General features: G+C 41.8%; 1 protein-coding gene across 6 annotated transcripts in view; it reads left to right on the top strand.

Moving 5' to 3' along the window:
- Nucleotides 1–22,289, top strand: part of ptprub (protein tyrosine phosphatase receptor type Ub) — a 155,503-nt gene that overhangs the window by 108,524 nt on the left and 24,690 nt on the right. For 2 of the 6 annotated variants that reach the window (XM_085801772.1, XM_085801769.1), the window contains exons 10-17: nucleotides 1,519–1,720; nucleotides 3,321–3,423; nucleotides 3,514–3,787; nucleotides 10,692–10,728; nucleotides 14,092–14,230; nucleotides 15,204–15,227; nucleotides 15,483–15,637; nucleotides 16,247–16,434. In XM_085801772.1, coding sequence (XP_085657898.1) covers nucleotides 1,519–1,720; nucleotides 3,321–3,423; nucleotides 3,514–3,787; nucleotides 10,692–10,728; nucleotides 14,092–14,230; nucleotides 15,204–15,227; nucleotides 15,483–15,637; nucleotides 16,247–16,434 — 1,122 coding nt within the window. The remainder of the gene's footprint in view (nucleotides 1–1,518; nucleotides 1,721–3,320; nucleotides 3,424–3,513; nucleotides 3,788–10,691; nucleotides 10,729–14,091; nucleotides 14,231–15,203; nucleotides 15,228–15,482; nucleotides 15,638–16,246; nucleotides 16,435–22,289) is intronic. The other 4 variants (XM_085801775.1, XM_085801773.1, XM_085801770.1 and 1 more) reach the window with 3 other exon arrangements.

Here is a 22,289-nt window from a genome sequence, read left to right as displayed (position 1 = left end):
TTATTTTATTGGTATTTTCATTCTCATTACAAAAGAAATACTTTCCCATTATTCCTATTCCTCTGTTGTGTCATTTATTTCATGTGCTGTTACTGGCATAATGCAGGCTTAGTCACCAAACTGCTCAGCTTTATATTCCTCGTCCTCACCCGATCCTTTAACACAGGGTGCGCTGTGAAGGAAATAAATAGCAGCAAGGTTGGTTTGTCTCATGACAACAGAGCCCTGTGTGATAACTCCCATGTATGTGTTGTGCTGTAGGCCCTCCACTCAGTGGATAATGGTTTTATAGTGACTGTATATGCTCTGTCTGTTGTTAGGCATGAGTAGACCTGCCTACCTATCCTCAAGCCTGATTTTCTTGGCCTCTCTTGCAATGTCGCCTCAAGGATATTATTAAATAGGATTTGTGGTTTGACATATAAAGTGGGGGCTGCACAGGATTTTTTTTTTTTTTTTTTTACCCTGTAGTGTGTTGATCTCCCCCGACTGACAGAGAAAGCTTTATACCGAGCTGTAGAAATCCTCTTCATTTCTCTCAGATTAAACCATTGACCACTCTGCCTGAGCCCATCGACCGCCATGCTGTCCTGCAAGCCCTCCTCGCTGCTCTGTGCTCGGTCGGGCATCTTTTATGTCTGCCTTTGTAGAGGAAACACAGAGGTCCGCCTGTGTTTAGTCTCTGGTTGGCTCATAATTCTATCTTCACACTAAGGAGGCATGAGCAGGCATTAATCTCTTCTTATTATAATCAGGAAAGCCTTTGGTTTGGCTTGAGTGGTTTCTTCAGTGTCTCTGTGGTGTTGTACATGCATGTGTGTGGAAATACATGCATACAGTATGAAGCACACAGTGAATGTGTGCGCTCATTCCTTGAACGAAGTGGATCTCTAATGTACATCCTAATATGCGCACCCTCGTCTGATTGCAGTAAGGTCATCTCCTTAAACTCTCCACTCTTTGAAAGAGTATAAGTGGAAATTCTTGTGAGAGTGCTAAGCAGGCAAGAGAAATCACCTCTTGAGGAAAAACCTTAAAAAAGATGACACTCATGCACAGCAATTTCTGTGTTAATAAGACTTAATAGAACTCATAAACACTTGGAAATATTGATTAAAACACTTGAATACACCTTTACTGAGAAGTGTCAGGAAATAATAGACAATAATTCACCACTCAGAACTTTTTGAAAAGCTTCAGGCATGACTTTGACTTCAAAGTGCCAGTGCCAATCAAGTCTTATTCATCTAAAACTATAAACCCATGAGCGATTCGCACACTGATAGCAAATTAATTTCTGAGTGAAGTGAATCATATCAATCAAACATTCTTGTTACTACTTATGACAGAGCCATTGATTCATCAGGTTATTGACCCCTGCTGATTAGCGTGAAACTCTAAAATTAATCTCTCACTTGAAATGTGTAACCAGCTACAATGACAAAACTAAAATCAGGACCGAGTTAAATGTGGCGCTCATGATCTGTCTTTTCTTTTCCTCTTTTCTCATCACAATAGATCAGTTACCAAAGTATTGAGTCGTCTGATCCAGGCATCAACGTCCCGGGACCAAGGAGAACCGTGTCAAAGCTGAAGAACGAGACTTACCACATGTTCTCCAACCTTCACCCTGGAACGACTTACCTAATCTCCGTGCGAGCCCGCACAGCCAAGGGCTTCGGCCAGACCGCCCTCACTGAAATCACCACTAACATCTCAGGTACGAGCGCTGACTGACTAACTGAGCGAAGAGCTAGAGTGAAAGCTACCGTAAAAAATCCCAAAACAGGGAACGGCAGCATCTCTTCTTTCTACGCCACCACTGATGCAGGTACAAATCTAGACTTCACCCGCTGCGTGCTATAATTAGGAATCTGGCTTTCCTCCTTTTTGACCTCAGTATTCTTCCTCTCTCACAGAGGCAAATCAACTGCTCCCAGAGTATTCAAGTTATTTTCTATTGCCTCTCTGAAATCGTGACACACTGTCATCTCTCAGTTCTCAAGACATAAATTAAGTCGTAGGAAACAGAAACACCACAACGGGGATACTGCTGTGTTATGTATAAAGAAAGATGCTGTACATTCTCGGGACCATAGTGTCACATTGGAGAGTCTCAGAGCTTATTAATGGTGATAGAAATCCAGCCTTGGTGTTTCTGTTCCCTTTTAATGATGCGTTTATGCTTGTTAAGGGATGGGATTACACCTCTTAGGAACACACAACGCAGCCACTCCCACCTTGTCATGCTCACACACTAACTCTCTCTCACTGTTTTGTGCCCTCTCTCTCTTCGCAGATCAGGCCGGTTTGTTTAATTATAGATTTAGCACACAATCACTGCTTACTGGCTGTATTTCAGACAGAATGCTGGCACAAAGCCAGACCACAGATAGAGTCCAAAAGTCTTTACAGATCATCTTCAACCTCCTCCACTGGCCCAAGGTGCAGAACATTCACTTACACTGAGCGTCTCTCAAATCTGCGCTGACAGCTAGCAAACACTGAACACCTTCAACAGCTTCTTCTGTCAACATCTCCGAGCAATACTCACCGCAGAGTATCCAGCTACACACACACACACACTTCCTCACACACACGCGCGCGCGCGCATATTATGCATATGGACGTGTGGTCCGGCCGTGGCTGATACACAATCATCCTTCAAACAGACTCTATCTGGCAGCGGGCAGCGGACTCTATTTTAGTTCTACAAACTGTAGCAGACCTTTAACGTCAACAAATGCACATGCAGTTTTCCATATACTCACCTTAATTGATGTCATCTCCTTTCTGCTGAGGTATTAGCAAACCGCTTTTTAATATGATAATCATCGATTCCTCATGAATAGTTTGCTCTCCTTTCTCCCCACTAATTGACGACTGATATTACAGAGAAGTGTGCTGCCACCTCTCCAGGGAGGAGCATGACTTTAGCCAAATACTTTCAAATGAGAAACCCATTCAATTTAGCCTTACTCCTCTGACTTTTAATTGGTGCTGTATCCAAGACAACTAGAAGGGATATTCAAACAGTGCGCTGAATATGAGGACATGGATATTGGGTATATTAGCACTGTTAGCCATTTATACGGAGGGAAGGGAGGGCTCTTTGCTGAAATTAAATGGTCAGTCCCTTTCATGAGGTGTTGAGGGGCTGAACACATTTATGCGGAACGAAGAAGAAGGGGAGACTGTGTTTAAACTGAATTAAAGTGGTCTAAAATAGGCCAGTGGGTGTGTGTGTGTGTGTGTATGTGCAAGTGCATTCATTATTTTTGACATGTAAACTCAAAATGTGTGTCTGTGTGTGTGCTCAGCTCCCACGTTTGATTACGGAGACATGCCGTCCCCCCTGAGTGAGACAGAGAGCACAATTACTGTCCTACTGCGCCCTGCTCAAGGCAGAGGGGCACCTGTCAGGTGAGGAAATGATCTCAGATGTATGTGTCAGATCATTTTTTGTATACCAAACATGGCTTATTAAAAGGTGCACATCTGCTCCATGTCCAGCACATACCAGGTGGTGGTTGAAGAAGAGACTGTGAAGAAAGTGAAGAGGGAGCTGGGCCTTCAGGAGTGTTTCCCTTTGCCTATGTCCCACGGCGAGGCCCAGGCCCGGGGCACGCCGCACTACTACACGGCCGAGCTGCCGCCCAGCAGTCTGCCGGAGGCCAGTCCGTTCACTGTGGGCGACAATCACACCTACAACGGCTACTGGAACAGCCCTTTGGATCCGCGGAAGAGCTACCTTGTCTACTTCCAAGCTATGAGCAACTTCAGAGGGGTGAGTGATTGTCAAGTGCCACCAGTGGTGCAGCAGATCTGCCAGCACTTGATCCTCCAGCTGCATGCATTAGTATTCAGAGTAATGCTCCGCCAGCAGTGAATGGTGTTAATGAATATCTGTATTTACTAATGCTGTGGTTGACGGTGTAGGGCAGTTTGCATTGTCTGGGCTCACAACCCTTGACAGGGTATTTACCCTGTGAAAGGGATTGTTGGATGGAAATGTATTCAGCTGGCAGTGTAGCTACTGAGAAATTATGTATGTTTATATCCCACTCCTTTGATTCTATGCAAACAAAGGATGTCTGAAGCAGTGAATTACTTGCCTGCATTACTTTTAGCTAGCAGAGCCGTGATTAGCTGGAACTACTCAAAGTCAACAGCGTACTTCACTTCATCTGGCTTTCATTTTCTATCATTGTCCTACTCTATCCTGTTTCTTTCATTATCATCCTGATACCCTCCTCTCTTTTCTTATGCAGATAATCAGTTGAGTATCTCTGAAAATGCCCACCTAACAAAAAGCTTGTGAATCCCTGTGGTACACCTTTTAGCTAGGTAACAGTGTGTTATTCTACACTGTTGTGTTTCACCATTCTTGAGCATACAAAGCCCTCCGGTCATACCAGGAGGACGCCACATTACCTTTCCAAATTCCATTACAGGAAGAGCTGCTACCTGGGTGATGTAATTACTTAAGCATAATTGGGCACAGGTGCAGATGATCAGAGGTAGAAAGCTGCTGCTTTAATATTCACAGACTGTGGCAATGTGACTGAGAAATGTTGCCGTAGGTAACGCAACCCTGAGCCCTCTGTGATCATCAGCTGGGAACAAATTCAGGCAAGCTGGGTTGGTGGTATGTCAGTGGCTGGTACTTTGCGGTCAAGTCACTTTCTTTTCTTTTCTTTTTTTTTTTTTCTTGTTTTTGCACTGGACGTCTCTGTATTCTAAAGTCCCATGAGCAGAGCTGGGTGGCTCATCCCCACCAGTGGCATCTTTTTCCAACCCAGTGGAGAAACACACGGGGGGAGTGCAGTGTGAGCACTTCATACAACTAGGCTACTAAGCATGGGATTAGATAGGGGAGGCCTGGCTTTACCGGCGGATGGGATTAGGTTTTGTTTTGCCTGGCGGGGGGCCAACATCCATGACCCACAATGAGTGGAGCACAGTGCCAGATCACACAGCCAGCACTGTCCCCCAGTCTTTCAAATACTGTCGCCTTTGCATGCAAATACAGTAGCAGTCAGAAATCTGTTGCAATCTGGGCAGCAGCCCTGTGTTGGTGCTGCAGGACTGAAACAATTCCCCTTGAAAGAGCAACAATGTGCTGGGAGGCAACTTAATTTTCACTTTTATTCAAATATGCAACATTTACAACTGAAAACACATAATTACAGACTCAGCTTGAATCTAGTGTCAATATCTCAGACACTATATGCCTTTTTGTATGCAAAGTCTTTCTTTTGGATTCATTGTTTCCTGTTTTTAACAACCAGATTTGTATTTTTTTTAATCAAGGGATTTTTTATTCCGTTGTCAGCCAAAAAGTTAGTGATTTAACTCAGTCCAATCAGTGCTACAGTATACAGTTGAGAGGCAGCTTATTGCTGAGCAATATATATATATATATATATATATATATATATATAAACCATCACAGCAAGGCCAAGAAGACACACACACACAGCAAAGCAATGACAACATGCAGCAGAAAAAGCGCTAATTGCATAGAAAATGAAATAGAGGATCATAAAATAGCAGCAGTTAAACCAATAACAGACCAACAAATTATATGACACCAGTGCTTTCGCTCGCCTGTTGTTGATATTAGTAACATTATGGAGCTATTAGTTTTCTCTTTGCAGTCTTTTGACAGTGGTCACATCCACATGTTAATGTGAGAGTCCATTAAAACCAAAGCAGATGCTGAGGTTTGGCTCATGTGGTCTGTATGGACTAGAAATGCTCAACAATTGCTAAATGTGTTTTGTCTTGTCTTGTTATTTCCCTTTGAATTTTATCCTCCCACTGATCCTGCATGTGCAATTGTGAAATTCAGGCCTTTTACTCTTTAGAAGTGTGCTGCTGGTGCTGTCACAAATTGTAGCCCAACAAAGACAGCGTTACCTGCCTAAATTTGATTTTCTTCAGGAGCGTAAATGCATTTGGAATATGCATGTACCATTGCATGTTTTTGTAGTAGCTTTTGGAATGTATACAAAAGAGGGAAAAATAATTATCGTATGTCTGCTGCTCATTTTAGAAGAAGAAAAAAAGTGTACCTGCTCTTGAACTAAAAGGGTCGCTGGCAGTGAAAGCAGCTCTCTCCCTCAGAATGAAACATCAGAAAACAGCCACATATTTACTCGGATAAAACAATTCCTGATAATCGTGTCTGCATATGGAACTGTTGATAAAGTTGTCATGTTTGGCAATCACTTGAAGTATTTGCTCCGTGAACACCTTATTATAATGTAAAGTGAATTGTCAGCCTGCTTATTTTATCATTTAATTGTACAGCATAATAAGTCAGGGTCTGTGTGGCCTGTTTAACTTTGTTTGTCTTTAATGTCTTTGTGGAGGGAGCAACATTGCACCTAATCCACGATAACAGTGACAGCAACGGGAATAATTTGAACAGTATATGGGACCCATAATATTTGGCATTTACCCATGCTAATTATCTGGAGGGTGGCTGTCAGGCCTCTCTAATTGCTTTGCTTGATCCATCTAAAGAGGTGCTTGAAAGACTGTGGATGGAGAGTGTAGTTTTGCAGGCCACAGCAAAACCATTTATAACATCCACACTTACATCCTCCAACTTTTTACACACTCATGCATATACAAACAAGCACTGTAAACCTTGAGTGTGTGCCGTGTGCCGTGTGCTGTGTTGCGTGTTGGCATTTATGGTTTTGTATTTAGAATTGCCAGGAAACACCAGCCCCTCTGGCGTGACTTGTACAGCACAGCAAGGCATGTGATGTTTGTCCCACAGTCTGCAACTTGCCAATTAACTCTTCTTGCTGAGCCGGCACTTATGATTTTTTATATATGCATGTGTGTGCATGTGAGTATTTAAATGTGTATGACAAATACACAAGTATATGGCAAAGCTCCTAATGATTGAATGTGCAATTTTAAATGCTTCTCCATGAAGGGCACATGCTCAGATGAATCTGGTCTTTCTGATGCTTTTAATTCTCTCAATCTCTCAAAATGTTAAGTCACAAGTCAGCATTTCACAGGTTCAAAAATGGACCAGGGACGCACCAAAATGTATCATGCGAATAGCAGTGGTACTTCTTAACTTAAAGTACTGTTTGCCCACTTTCAAAATAGAAAAACACCAAAATATCTAACAAAAGGTCACAGCACGTAAAAGTTTTTGTTTAGTTTGGTGAGAATTTGCATTTGTTTAATGTGCGTGCCAAAATGCCAAGCACTAAAAATGGTGAACAAAGAACAGATCTGCAAAGTGAGCATGTAAGCGTGCTAATATTAGCATTTAGCTCAAAGGATAACTATGCCTACGTACCAATACCCTCAGAGCTGCTGACATGGCTCTAAACTCTTGTTGTCTTGTGGAAAATAAAAGATATTTGGAGTTAAGTACGTCTGATGTTTATGTACCGGCAGTGAAAAGAAAAGATGTTTTTTCACATTCTGAGCCAAATGGTTTCAAAATGAAAACAACATTGTGCTACAGGGGGTGGAAGGGTGATTGCACTGCAGTGGTTATTTTTCATCAGTTGCACTAACCCTGGGCTGTAAATTGTATTCAGCTTATATGTCAATCATTAAAAATTATTGCATTTTCCTTTAAAGAGGGGCAAAATGTTAGATGTCGAGTAAATTGCATGTATCAAGATGTGCAAAACACCCATACAAAGAAATTCACTACTTGAGGCCGTTAACTGGACAGTATGGGCATGATTGTCAGATAAATATGTCGGTTTGTGTGTTTTTTCTCTTAGCACAGGCATATGAACCAAAAAAGACTAAATGAGACCAGTTTTGGTAAACATTATATCATTCAGTGAATCTCTGCCAATCATTTTTGTGGAAATAGAAAAATCTGATGTTTGTCTGCAGTTGGGTCTGATAAGTCGGCTATACTAAATTGCTTTAATGATCATTTTATTTCTGCTGGATCCTTGTTTGAGTCGCTAAATCCTGATCTGACGAACGCTGGGCTGGCCAGTGTTATCACACCTTTGAGTGATCCCATCACTTGCCCATTTGAATTTAGGTCTGTAGCTGTCTCTGAAGTACTTAATGCGCTAAAGAGACTGGATACAAGTAAAACAGCAGGACCTGATCAAGTAGAGCCGTTTTTTCTAAAACTGGCCGCAGATTTTATTGCTGAGCCCCTCTCGCATATTCTTAACCTGAGTCTTATCAGCAAAAATATCCCCAAAATCTGGAAGTCGGCCTTTGTTACCCCCCTGTTAAAAGGGGGTGAACCCACAAATGTCAACAATTATAGACCAATTTCTAAATTGTGTATTTTAGCTAAATTGTTTGAGAGGATTATCAGTGACCAACTAAAAGATTTTTTAGAATCAAATAATATTTTATCTCCTCTCCAGTCTGGTTTTAGAAAACGGCACAGCACTACTACAGCTACGCTGAAGGTTTTAAATGATTTGATTGAGGCAATGGACAGCAAAAAATACTGTGTTGCTCTGTTTATCGATTTATCCAAAGCATTCGATACAGTAGACCACAACCTGCTGATACAAACTCTACATCACATTGGTTTATCAAAGCATGCAGCTGCCTGGTTTTCCAACTACTTATCTAATAGAACACAATGTGTTCAGGTAGCTGGATCTACCTCCTCTTTTTTGGACATCACCAAAGGGGTGCCCCAAGGTTCTGTGTTGGGACCCATTTTGTTCTCAATTTATATCAATAATCTGTGTAATAACTTGTCAAATTCAATGTATCATTTGTATGCAGACGATACCATTGTTTATTGCTGTTCAACCTCTCTCACTCAGGCACTTGAGTATTTGCAAGTTGCTTTTAGTGTCATCCAGTCGCGTTTAGATTATCTTAAATTGGTTTTAAACACAGATAAAACAAAGATCATGGTGTTCTCTCTTGCAAAGGTGCTACCACAGAATATTACAAATATCTTAACAAACAAAGGAAAACCTATAGAGCGGGTCTTGAACTATAAGTATCTGGGCTTTACCTTAGACCAGGAGCTCTCATTTAAAGCCCACTTAAACAAGCTGGTCACTAATCTTAGGGTGAAACTTGGGTTTTTGTTCAGAAATAGAACCTGTTTCTCCCTCAAGGTTAGAAGAAAATTAGTGACAACAACCTTCTTGCCTATTCTTGACTACGGTGATGTACTTTATTTGAACGTGTCATCTAAATGTCTCCAGCCTCTAGACACTGTTTTTCATACGGCATTGAGATTTGTCACAGGGTGTAGTCGTCTCACCCATCATTGTGAGCTGTACTCAAAATCAAATCTGCCCCCCCTTAGTGCACGCAGATATGTACATTGGTTGACCTTAATTTATAAGGCTCTTTTAGGCTTGATGCCTTCGTATTTGTGCATATTACTGCAAGAAACAAGCAGTAGTTATGTTTTGCGCTCTTGTTCAACCCTTGTTTTATCTGTTCCCCGGGTAAGGACTGAATTTGGGAAAAGAGCATTCAGCTCCGCCGCCCCTTCGGCATGGAACACTTTACAGAAAGAGCTGAAACTCGCTAAACTAATCCCACTTGGAGCCTTTCGCTCTATTTTGAAAGATAGGCAGCAGAAATTCACCCAGCAGTGCCTGTGCTTCAAATCTTAAATTATTTATTTTGTTGTTCCAATTGTTGTATCTGAAGTTGTAAAACTCTGTATATTTTCTAATTGTTATTCTTTGCATTTCTGTGTTGACATGTATTGCTGCTGTACCGCGTGCTGCTGACCATTTTTGGCCAGGTCACCCTTGCGAAAGAGATCCTGATCTCAATGGGCTTTTATCTGGTTAAATAAAGGTTAAATAAAAAATAAAAATAAATTTCAGATCAAACCATCGGGTTAAGAACTTGTTAAAGTGTCTGTCAGCCTGAAATGGATTTTTCAAATAATAAAAAAAAAGCAAATTAACTGGAGTTTGAGGGAAGCGCTTTTTGCTTATTTCCGAATGAGCAAATTTGCATGATTGTCCTATAATGCCTGAATTAGCATCTGTAAATCTTAATTTGATAATGCATCTCCTCCATGAGGTTGGAATTGGATTACAGTCTGGGATCTCATTAGTGCTGTTTGACAAAGGTCCTATTCATATCACTGCAATGTCATCAGCTGAAATTTGAATAAAATTAATTCCTTTTCATAGTGGTGCATTGGTGTGAAACCCTCCTCTTAATTATGCTCTCTCCCTTTCAACTTTCATCGTTTCTCCTTCAGCAAGAATCTCTAATCTTCTGAAACACTTCACCACAGCTCTCAGATTCGAGGTAGTTTGTAATCTAATGTCATCAATAGGACTCTTAACTCAGAGGTAGTTTGGCACTTTAGCCTGAATCTGTTTCTTTGTCTTTATCAGGAAGTAAATTATGCTATTCAGAGAACAGCATTGCAAACCACTCTTGTTGTATTATTTGAGTGAAGAGGGGATAGAAGTAAAAATGTAGTAAAGGGAGACGGTGATTCCAGATGTGGCCCAGAGTTAATGTGTCGACTGGGGAATAAATATCAAGTTTTAATATTCCCTCAGAATGTGTATTTTATCTGTTGTAGTCTTATTTTCACCATGATATATGTGTATGTCACAATTCAGTACTTCACATCATTCCTTTTCCTTTTATCACATCTTTTTTTATGCAAAATGCAAAGCAACACTCTCCCCTCTGACGTCTGTGCTTTCTTTCTCTTTCAGGAATCCAGAATAAACTGCATCCGCATCGCTCGCAAAGGTAATTTAACATGAATATTTCTCCCGCTACAAACACTGCGACCTTGAATACATTACACTACATCGTTTCCGACCGCTTTGCAATTGTGTCTGTGTTCGCATCGTTCTAAGATAAGAAATTATGGATGTAATTGTAATAGCGTGGTTTACTACTGTAGCTTATACTGCAGTGTTATTTACCGCTCTCTCAAGTACAAAGGTGGGGGTCTGGACAAATTTTCTCTGACGGTTTTGGTTGTTTAGCGGTGGGCCTCAGAGAAAAGGGCAACAAGCAGGGAGGGATTAGAGGTCAGGCTTTCATCCTGTTTGTTTGGGGGTAGACGCTGGGACACACCATATCAAAGGCAGTCTCTTTGTTCTCATCGGCAGCCCACTAGACGGCTACATCTGAGGGCTCTGACCCCAGCGCGGTCCAGAAGGGTCCTCCAGATCAAAACTTCCAGATGGAGCTACCTTGGCCTATCAGTATGAGAAAGCCCAGCCCCCCCTGCCCCCCCCACTCCACCTCACCCCTCGTGTAGCTCAGCTTTCGGATACATGAAAAGGGCAGAGAAATTGACTCTAAGTCCTGATGGCAGGAGAGAACCCTGTGCCATAATACACTGTCAGATCATGGTGAATAAAAGTCATGTATTTATAGTTTTCATAGCACCGCTACAGTAAGCAGAGCCTTGCAAGTAAATTGACTTGGCGGGGTGTCTTTTTTTGGTGAAGGCCTCTTTTTGTGAGTGAAAAACTTAAAGAGATGAGGCTCTCCTCAAGCATAAAGCCAAAAGGCAAGGCCAGCCATTTCAGCTCAGCGTCTCACTCCATCTGCCCCACACAGACACCCGGTTGGGCATTGATTAATTATGCTTTCATACAGCAATGGGCTTTACACTGTACTCGCCTCTTTTCTTTCACACTAAGCAAAAGAAGAGGGAAATGTACAACAGTTAAAATGCTTAATTGTTGAGAAAGCAAGATGTTAACGATAAATCAACAGAGGGGAAGATAGAAAAGACAAAGGGGAGAAACATGCACAACTGCAAGCAATGATTGCCAGCATTACATCATCCACATTCAGGGTGATGCAACCATGTAACCAAAAAAAAGTAGAAGAAAAAAAACTAAGTTAAATGGATGGGAAAAAAATCTCAGGGTGATTTCCAATTTCAAGGTGCGACAGGTCAGAGGATTTTTTGTTGCTGTTTTAGATCTCTGTGATCCCTCTACCATTAACATAGCCTCTGCATCATCGGTTCCTAAGCCGTTATTATCATGCAGCCCATCACAAGTAAAGTGGAGGCAAATGATTCTGGCTTGGATAACAAAGCTGGAGATTACATTTCAACTTCCAGGTGACAGTTTAATTAAGGATCCTCTGGCAGGCTCAACACAACAACAGACTTCCATTTCTCCTCTAAATGCCAATTTCCACCATCGGGCAGCTGGCAGGTGCATGGATTCATGTGGAAATCTATTTCATGCTCGTGTTTGGCTTAATAGAAATTTTGTGGCTAAGTGTGGCAAAACCGCCTTATCTATCCAAAATGTCAGAAAAACTGAAATAGATTTTCGAACTCCTCATCTATATTTTTAGCCAGTGTAAAGTACCCGTGTATTTCACTTGTCGATGTAATTTTAAATGAAGTCCCGGCATAAAATAAACAGGGAGCGCTGAGTTTTTGGTTGAGGCTGTTTCTTTTCTCTTTCTTTTTTTGACTGGATCACCTACAGACAGGCTGAAATCAGTAGCTCACAGATGCAGAGGCATCTTATTGTGATGGTGTGTCCCTTTGTGAGAACAGAAACCACAAAGAAACCATCTTTGATTCCCATTCTGACTAAAGCCTCTCCTACCACCAAGTATAACGTTCTGATACGGTGTCCATACGCTGAACAGTAAACACAAAAACGTCACATTTTTGGAACAACATAGGGATTGCAACTTAAAAAGCCACGTCATGAGCAATTTCAGAGGGAACAGCTCCTTTCTAATTTCAGGCCAATGACTCGTCTGTATTAAGATATGCCAGATACCCATCATTGATTAAAAAATCCTGCCAAATAATGAAATGATATTGTCCTACTTTCATCTTTATTTGGGATGAGGGTTCTGAAGCACCCACAAAGTGCCCACGGCTGCAGATAGTTGGGCTAAAACATGGCTCTGTTTTCATTTCCCCTGTCCCAGATCTGATTCTTCCCCAGCAGGCTGCAAGATACAGCTCTATCCCCAGGCTTGCTCTGACTTTCTACCGCTCTCCAGATAGGCTGTGCTGTTCCAATAGGCTCAGAAGGGCTCGTTTCAGGGCTGTCAAGGCCTGGAGGACAGGCTGACACACACAAGAAAAAAATTAGATCAGTGGGCCCCTAGAACAAGACAAAGGCCCACTGCTCAGCACCATTTACATAAGTATGAAGCTTTATTCCAGAGAAGTGTAACCTACTATTATGATTACAACCTTTCCAGTCGCTCTCAGACATCAGGGCACCTTGAGACTCCATTGTAACATTGTGTGGATAACTTGTGACTGGGAAAAATTGAATGCTTAATTCAATATTGAATAGAAACACACGTCAGAGTTTCAGCCCTCCAACCACTGCATGCAAATACACAAGCACAATATCACCAATTTATCATTGCATGTCATTGTGTAACCATAATATGAACAATAGATGAAAGAACAATGTGTTGTGAGCCTTTTTTGTACGTGACTAATGAATCTTAGCAAATGAGTTCCCCATCTTACTTGGGCATATTTGCAACACTTGAGAAGATCCTCTACATAAATGTATAGCAGTCTGTTAATTTTCTCATCTCTTTTCCTAAACATCAGCACAAATGTTCAGCAGTTGAAAACCTTTCCGGCAAAACCCCCCCAAAAAACCTCACTCTAAACTTATTCTTTGTGCAAAACAAATCATTTTGTTTGTCAAAGCACAAGCTGTCATCACGACTCGTGCCTCTGCTATGGGTTTGTTGGTTTGGACAACTTGGACGGTGGCTGTGTGCCTCGCTGAATGCGCCACGTCTTTATTCACATCTTTGTCATTTTTGGTATTTGATAATACCTTTTGAAAATACCACTGCTCGTAAAATGTGGGGTTTAGTATTGAGTAGACCATTATAAATCAGTGGATCTCCTCAGAATAAGTGATGTGAATGTCTGTATTGTCATGTGAAAAGTCTACATTTGGGTGAAAAAAGTTTCATATGCATGACTGATAACTGTGAATTTTCAATTTGGCTTTCAGTATTAAATCTTCCCCACTCTTTGCTTTAAATTCAACAGTGGATCACTTCCTATGTACCTCTATTCCCTCGTACTATATTTGCATTGTGCCTTTTTAACGTGCATATTTATGTCTCTGCCTTCAGCGGCGTGTAAAGATCACCGCAAGGCTCTGGAGGTGTCCCAGCACTCCGAGGAGATGGGGCTGATTCTTGGGATGTGCGCCGGAGGTCTGGTCGTCCTCATCCTTCTGCTGGGTGCTGTCATCATCATCATTAAGAAAGGGTAAACGTCTGCTGACAACTGTCGAGTACGAAACATGCCTCATTATGCACAATCATACCACATCTCCCACATTGATTTTCCCTTTGTGTTTTGTTTCGGAGCAGTTCAGTAATCAGTTTTTATACTTGCTGAACTTTCCGAAAGGTCACGCTTGTTTAGGGATGACGCCGGACCAACAGCCAGGGCGGCATTGTTTTCACTCCCGTATGGTGCACCAGAGGGACCAAACAACTCTCATCTGCAGAGCCTATCTGAGTGTGAAGTATTTAATTAAAGGCGGATGCAATTCAATTAGCCACTTAATTACGCACACCAAGCAGAGGCCTGACCCTTAAATGAGATGGTAATTGGTAGGGAAAAGGTGCTTTTAGAGATTATTAGCCAATGATCCCACAAGTCTACAGTAGTTCATCCACACCTCTGGCTCTGCATTTATTTAGCTGCAGCAGCAGACCAGCCTTTCAAAGGAGGCTTAACCCGTCTTACTTAAATAAGATACACTGAAATCCAAAGAACTAGCCGTGCCAAAAGTGTGGTTCCGAGGCTCCAGCAATCGTTATTAAATGACTGAAACAATGACCAGGGTAAAATTGAATAAAGTTCATTTTCAAAGTCACCACTACTGCTATACATTAGCCGGGGTGACTCTGCTAATCCACCATGAATCTCGCTCTGAGGGAATTGATTGCTGAATTTGCTGTGACAGGAAGCCACGTGGTCTAGTCCTTGAAGTGTAACACACAGACACATATTTGGTTGAAGGAAACACACATTTTTTCTGCCTCGCTGCAGTTTGGTCCTTCTGCAATTGCTTGGCATTTTCCCATGTGTCATGCAGCCACCTGCTCATGAAGAGGATGGTCTCATTTTCATTGTAATCAATGCATTCTGCCCTCAGCAGACATGGCCTTCATCTTACATCTCTTCTTTCTCTTGATTTTTTTTCTTCCTCCTTCTCCTGCACTCTTACCAGAAGGGACTACTACTCTTACTATCCGTAAGTGACTCCACCTCTTTGCTTTTCCATCTTCTTGTGATCCATCCTACACATGCTTTTTCTCTGGCTGTCAATCATGTGTCATTAAGGGGAAAAGTACGCCTGCCTTTTAAATCAACCTTTTATTTATTTTTTTCTGTCAGTTGTTAACTCCTTGTTTTTCTTCACTAATTGTAATGTTTCCTTTTTCTGCCCCTCTCCCCTCTCTCCCCTGTGTTCCCATGCCCCCTTCCATTCTCTTTTTATCCTTAATAGGAAACCAGTGAACATGAATAAGACGCCCATTACCTATCGGCAGGAGAAGAGTCACATGGGCTCCATGGAGCGCAGTTTCACAGACCAGAGCACCCTACAAGAGGATGAAAGAATGGCTCTTTCTTTCATGGATGCACACACCTGTGGTACACGCAGTAAGATAAATGCACTAAGTCTCACACACGTACAGTACAAGCCTTCCCTTCCAAAACTTGACGCATGTCATCCTTGGCTTCATAATCTCTTTGACTGTCACTCATTCTTTGTATACATTTCTGAGTGACTCTGGAGGATAGTTATCAACCTGTATGAAAAATAGCTCTCCAGTACCTTCAGCTACTGTATCCATGGCCCAGCAGCTGATACACAAAGAATATCACACAATTGAATGAGAGAATTGCACAAATGAAGTATTCTATTTGAATGAATCAAAAGAAATGATTTGTGATTGAAAACAGATGCGTTTAGTGCATAGTTGATACGGACGCTGCTCTGCTTCACCTATCCTCACAGACAGACCTGCTGTCAAGTACATGAGCTCTAATGTGAGGACATCTTTACAGAAGTACACCTATTCTGTCTGTGTCAACATTAACGTACAGTGAGCCACCACTGATAACTCCAGTGTGTGATGCCCCAAAACTAAATACAGAGTGATGCAAAAGTTGCTTAATATTTAATATCACAGCCCGTCTCTAGTCGTACATGAACTTTTGCACCTGCAGTTGCAACGAAATTGCAAACCTTGTCTGCGTGTGATTCAGGTGATGCTCGCAGTTCAGTGAACGAGGCCAGCAGCCTGCTGGGAGGCTCCCCAAGGCACCAATGTGGGCGTAAAGGTTCCCCCTACCACACAGGCCAGCTCCACCCCGCTGTTCGAGTGGCTGACCTCCTCCAGCACATCAACCAGATGAAGACTGCTGAGGGCTACGGCTTTAAACAGGAGTACGAGGTAAATTATGTGATTAAACTCATCTCTTACGCTCTGACAACAAAAGACAACACGGACAGCTTTACTCTCTCTCTCTTACATTGTGAATCGCGACATGAACAGTAGAATAAAGTATTGCTGCCAGTGCAACTGATGTCAAGACTAGGGACAATTATAAGAGAGAGGTTTTAGGGCTGCATTATTCTAAAGAGCAGTGATATGTAAATTGTCTGCATTCACACTATGATTGTATTCTGTAGCAAACAGTCTTCGCTGTAAATTCAACAGCACAACCACTATAGAGCGAGTGGGAGAGCTAGAAGGCAGAACACTCAAACTGCTCTGGTGTAAATCCAACATCACAGCTAAAGGCTTATCCATCCTTACATTTACATCTCCGCAGAACATTGGGAATCGGTGGAATTAAATTCAAGCATATGTAACTGACTGAAATCTTTTTTTTTTACTTTACCAAGGTTTTCATTAATGTTGTAGCATTACGTATTTTCTGTAGTGTTCAAGGTAGTATCTACTGTACACCGTGTCCTGCTGAAACGGTTGTGGTAAAAGAACCTCAGAGATGTGGAACTGGAAAGACAGAAAGACACTTAGACATGAAGTAGCTCCACTTACTTCTCAATGATGCACAGGGTCACTGTCTTCATTGGAACAGTTTTTTTTGTTACCTACGTATACAGTACTAATACTACTACTAGTAACAATATAATAATAATAATAGAGATACTAAAAGAGAGACTAAAAGCACATGATGTCATTCATCTATCCTCTAGAACTTTAATTGTTAATACAAACCATCTATTTCAGGGGTCTGATGGTTGTTTCCATAGCAGCAGGAAGGTATAAGATCTTTGGATACTGTCTCTAGTTATATACCCTGAGATATCCGCTCAGTCCAGACAGCCAGTATACCCATACAGTTACCAGTTGCCAATGTTGCTCCTTTTAGAGTGGAAATGCAGTGTCAAGCACCTGAAGTTTGTTGAACTCTTTACCCTATGGAGAGCAGCCAGTATGCAGAAAAAAAAACTTATTTTACCCTCTTGTATCTATGTTCTCATTCTTTCACTTAGTGCTTGTAGCTTGTTGCCATAGGGGAGGTTGTAGCAAAGACAAAGCATTGCTTTCTGGGTTAGCTCCCACTTCACCATAAGGTTTGGGACATGGCTACACTGATGTACTTCCATGCCTGGTTAAGCTGGGTACTCCTAGCACAGCAGAGAAGACCAGGAAGTCATAAAGGCTGCTGGTGTGGCACTAAAAGAGGCGAAATCATTGCTAGAAGAGATTTTACCAAACTTCTTTGTACCCCAGGAGGGAGTGTAGGTCAGTATTCAGGCTTTCCCCAGCAGGAGCATTTGACCATAATTGGCACTGTCATTATGAAGCAGGAGAAGTACTTTGAGGAACTTCTAAACCTTGCAGACAAACCAAGCTGCCCTCTGCTGCAACTTCTTGGTCATTCTGTGAATGTCTGAGCTTCTATTCTCAGTGGTAGTAGGTTGCACCAGTGGTCTCCATGGTGGAAGAGACTCATGCCAAGCCCCGCATATGAGAAGTGAAGGTTTTGTTCTGGACTGGGTCTAAATCTGTCATAGATAACTGACGTATCTCTGAAAATTGCTAATCCTCTTGGTGGATTTTGAAACTTCTGCCAACTTCCAAAATATCTTGAGGGATCTGCTGTGTGAGTTATTGATCAACCTTATTGTCCCCAAAGGAAATGGATTTGCAGTGTTCGCACACACAGACACACACACACAAGCACAAAGGAAAAGAACACAAAAGGAACATATACAGAGAAAAGAAGTTACAGATAAAGTCCACAGATAGACAGAGTGGTTGTGGAGTGCTGCAAGACTCTCCAGATGACTCAATGCTGTGAGCTGAGCTTCCTCGAAATTGAGCATTGGATTTTAGCAATGATGCATTTTGTTCTCTCACCAATTCGTGATACGACTGCACACACGTCAACACACAGCCAGGGGGTTGAGGGGTTAGCATTAACAACACTGAGGCTACCGTGGCTGTCTCATCAGGATATGATGAAGTAACCGAACATTAAGTTGTTCAGTTACTTTCATTTGCTGCTAGACAGTAGGACGGATCATGTGCAATTACTGCATGTTGTACATAAGAGCTAGCTTAGAGGAGCAGTGGTCGTTTGAATGCACTTACATAAGTGGAGGCCATCAATTCTCCAATCCTCAATCATCCAAGCGCCCGCCTCACCACCCACTGAAATTAATTAGCGGGGTTAAAAAGGCAGCTGGATCACACTGTTGCTGAGCATATGAATAAATCATCCCCATTTGGGTCCAAAGAAGACCTCAGTCATGACTGCAGGTCTGATGAGGTTAAACCTCTCCGGAGGTGCCTCTAACCATCGAGTCCCCTGACCACTGCTGACAGATTGTAGGGTGGCAAATAGAGCAAAAGGGAATCTGGAAGGGTTGAGTGGGAAGAGGAGATGAAAGGGTATGAAGGGAGAAATATGAGAAAAGAGAGCTCTTGCCTCTCGTGCCCTGTAACCTCCAAATAACCTCCTCCCAGTAGCAATGTTGGTATTTGCCGCTCTCTGCAGAATATGACACAACATAAATGCTCTATAATTCGCAAAAGTAACAATCAGTCTGTGACGCACAGAGCAGCATGGTCATGAATTGTGGCCACTTAATGTTGTTTAGTTTAAAGACATCTCACATGGACAAGATATCGTTTGGCTCTTCATGTTTCTTGATGCTGGCCACAGGCAGAATTTCACCAGTTCGATTTCTCACAGCAGTGATGAAAATATCCAGCGTGTAAGATTGACATAGGCCTGATATCTGGAGGTCAGAAGTTGAGACCCTCTCACAGGAGAAGTCTGGCAATACTCCATAATGATCCTGCTGATGCTCAGATCCTTAAAACCCAACATCAAAACAAATCAAACAGCCTGTCATCTAGTGAGGGTTTGATTTCACTGGCATGGCAATCCACCACTTCTGGTATTTTTTTGTAAATTACTTGGGTTTTCCTGGCAGATTATTACTTGTTTAGTTTCTTTCTCCTTTTTTTTAACCAATGCACAATGGAGTTTCAGCCCTGAATTGAACCGAAAGGACAAATATTTTTCTTTTCCAGAACATTGCTTATCCTCCTCCTGCTGCTGCAGTCGCTGCTATCTCTAGTTGTATGATTCATGGCACATAATGAAGGGCCCAGATCTCTGAACGCCTCTCCCTAGTGGAACGATTGTGGCTGGGAGTTGAGATCACGCCCTGGAGAGAAGACCATCCCTGTCACCCACGGCCTGTGGCTTTCACGAAAAACAGAAAACGTCTTTTGTCTCTGGTTCATAGTTTCCCCCTCTGGAACTCTGCTTGTAGACTCATTAAATTGTCCCTCAAAGGCAAAACACACTCCACTCAAAAAATCAATACACACCTCTTTGTGTTTTTTCCCCCTCTGTGCTAGAGTATGTGTTTTGATGGAGTGTCTCGCTCTATTATGAAGGAAAATGATGAGGAGTATCATATTACACTCCCCTGGAAGGCACAGAGTTTTATTTCCCTGAAGAATACCTGTGTTCTGTAAAAACATTGATCAAGAATTTACAGTGAGTTGTAAAGGGGCTTATCTGTGTGGCAGCTGCTGTCACTGCAGTCATATTGGGTTTTAGTTCAAGTGCTGTTGTGTGGTCCCTGAATCACTTCCTGATCGGCAGCAATCAGTGACCAAAGAACTACTCTTTTTTATTTTCACTGGAACAAAATGTGTTGCACAAGGTTCAGCACTCAGCCCCTTTTTTTTTTACATTTCATATTTATAACTTTATTTTTTATATTATCTAACTGCCATTTCATTTGTTCCCAGATAATTCAAGACTGCATTGTTTTTCAAGCACATAAACACAAGTTGTTCTCTAGAGCTATAGTGATAGAAAACCTTCAGTTTCCACTTTACATTGAGGGAGCTACATAATATAAACACCATTTATTTGAATAGGTTATGAATTCACATTTATATAACATGTAGACAATGTATCAAGACATTATGAAAAATAACTTTTTGAAAATAATAGAGCTAACTTTCCTTTGCTTTGAGGGAGAAGGATTGTTGAAGCTCTTTTTCTCTCTGTTATGGATTATAGTGATGTGATTTATAGCCATGCCTCTGCCTCCATTTTTAAACCCTTGAATGCTGCTTATCATTCTGCTCGTAGGTTTATGACGACTGATATTTACTGTATAGGACTCATAATTGCACTGTGTATGAAAAAGTTGAGTGGTGATTAGGCATAGATGCTTGTTTAACTATTACTATTACTAGTACTATTAACACCTAGACTGTGAATATGATATCACTTCTATCCTAAACAAGTGTTCTGGACTAGAATAGAAGACATTTTTTCTAAATTAAAGCATTTTATACTTATTTTTTAATTCAAATTGTTTTCTTTTTCCACCCAACTTTTACTATTTTCAATCATTCTCAGTATTTTGTTTTTAAACTGGTACCCAGCTTTATTGTGAATAATGGCTGGCCCTCAAGGATTGTTTTTGAGTTCAAATAAAGGCAAATAATAATATTCTCACTGCAGAAACCAGGGAGTAAACAACGGCAAAGCTGCACTGTAGAAATGGAAACTTCCTCTATTCCTGCACCTTGAGGCTGAGGTTAGGAAGGATGATGGACGACTGAATTTCTCTGCTTCTTCAAAAAAAAACAAAAAAACAAGTGCCTCTTGCTACCTTTTATGGTTGCACGGAACAGCTTATTTATTTTTTGACTAGAATATTTTGTGTATGTGCAACACATCAGACATCACAGATTGGATTTCAACTGAATGTGGACGGATTATCAATCTCATCACTTTTGGCACTTTAAAAATTATTTCAGAGAAAAAAGATCACAGATCAGAGGAAGATGACATAACAGTGATTGAGTGATACTAAAAAGGGAAATTGTTGAGGACACCATGCCAACCAAAGCTTTGTTGTTGAAGGGAAACGATAATACGCAATAGCACAAAGTGTGTTTAGTGTAGTAGATAATAGTGCAGGAGTGGACTTTCTTTCATCTCATTTTACTAATTTTCCCTGATGCTCTCAAACAACCCACCCCACTGATCCCTGAAAATGAGGGTTTCTAATCAATCCTCCACGGCTCTGTGTTGTTTCCTCTCCCTTCAAAAGACAGACGCTCTCTCACCGTTTTTTTTCTTGTGTTTTTCCTCTCCCTGCTTCTCTCCTCTCTCTGGAGGGTTGAGCAGCAGCGTGGTAGTAGCAGAGAAACAGAGAGAGCTCAGAGGTCTAGTGTCAAAAATGAGGAGGAGAAAGATGGAAGAGGTGGACAGGGAGAGATGTGGGGATGAGGGATTTTGAAGAGAGGTATTGGAGAAGGTGGAGAGAATGATGGGTTCGGAGAGAAAGACAGACACCCAGAGAGAGGGCAAGACAAGAAGAGGAAAAAAGTGAGGAGGGTGTAATCCCAGGCAGGATTTCATTGGTTCTTGGCTCTCTGTGGGGAGAACTGCGTTGTAATCCCCTGCTCAGCATGCAGGCTTGGGCAGAGTTTAACCAAATTCCCCTAGTGGCTGGAAACCACAGGGGGTAGACTGGTATGGGTGGATGTGTACGTGTGTGTTTGCTTTGTTCGTGGGTCCCTGGGGGCTGTTTACAGGCTTAATTTGGCCCCACGGTGGACGCTTAAAAAGTGGCTTATGGCAACGTGTGAGAGTGAGCGCCCGCCAGTGCATCCATGCACACAGGTGTATGATGAGTGTGCTGTGTTATCTTACGGCTGAGCTGCCATCCAGCAGGTTCGAGACGCTTCGTCTGCATTCTCCCTTAATAACAGTCATCTCACCATAC

This window comes from Trachurus japonicus, chromosome 16 (genome assembly GCF_045865225.1).
Source record: "Trachurus japonicus isolate A0001 chromosome 16, Traja_1.0".
NCBI lineage: Eukaryota > Metazoa > Chordata > Actinopteri > Carangiformes > Carangidae > Trachurus > Trachurus japonicus.
The sequence above is the reverse complement of the archived record's forward strand: the minus strand, read 5'-3'. Positions and strand labels throughout refer to the sequence as shown.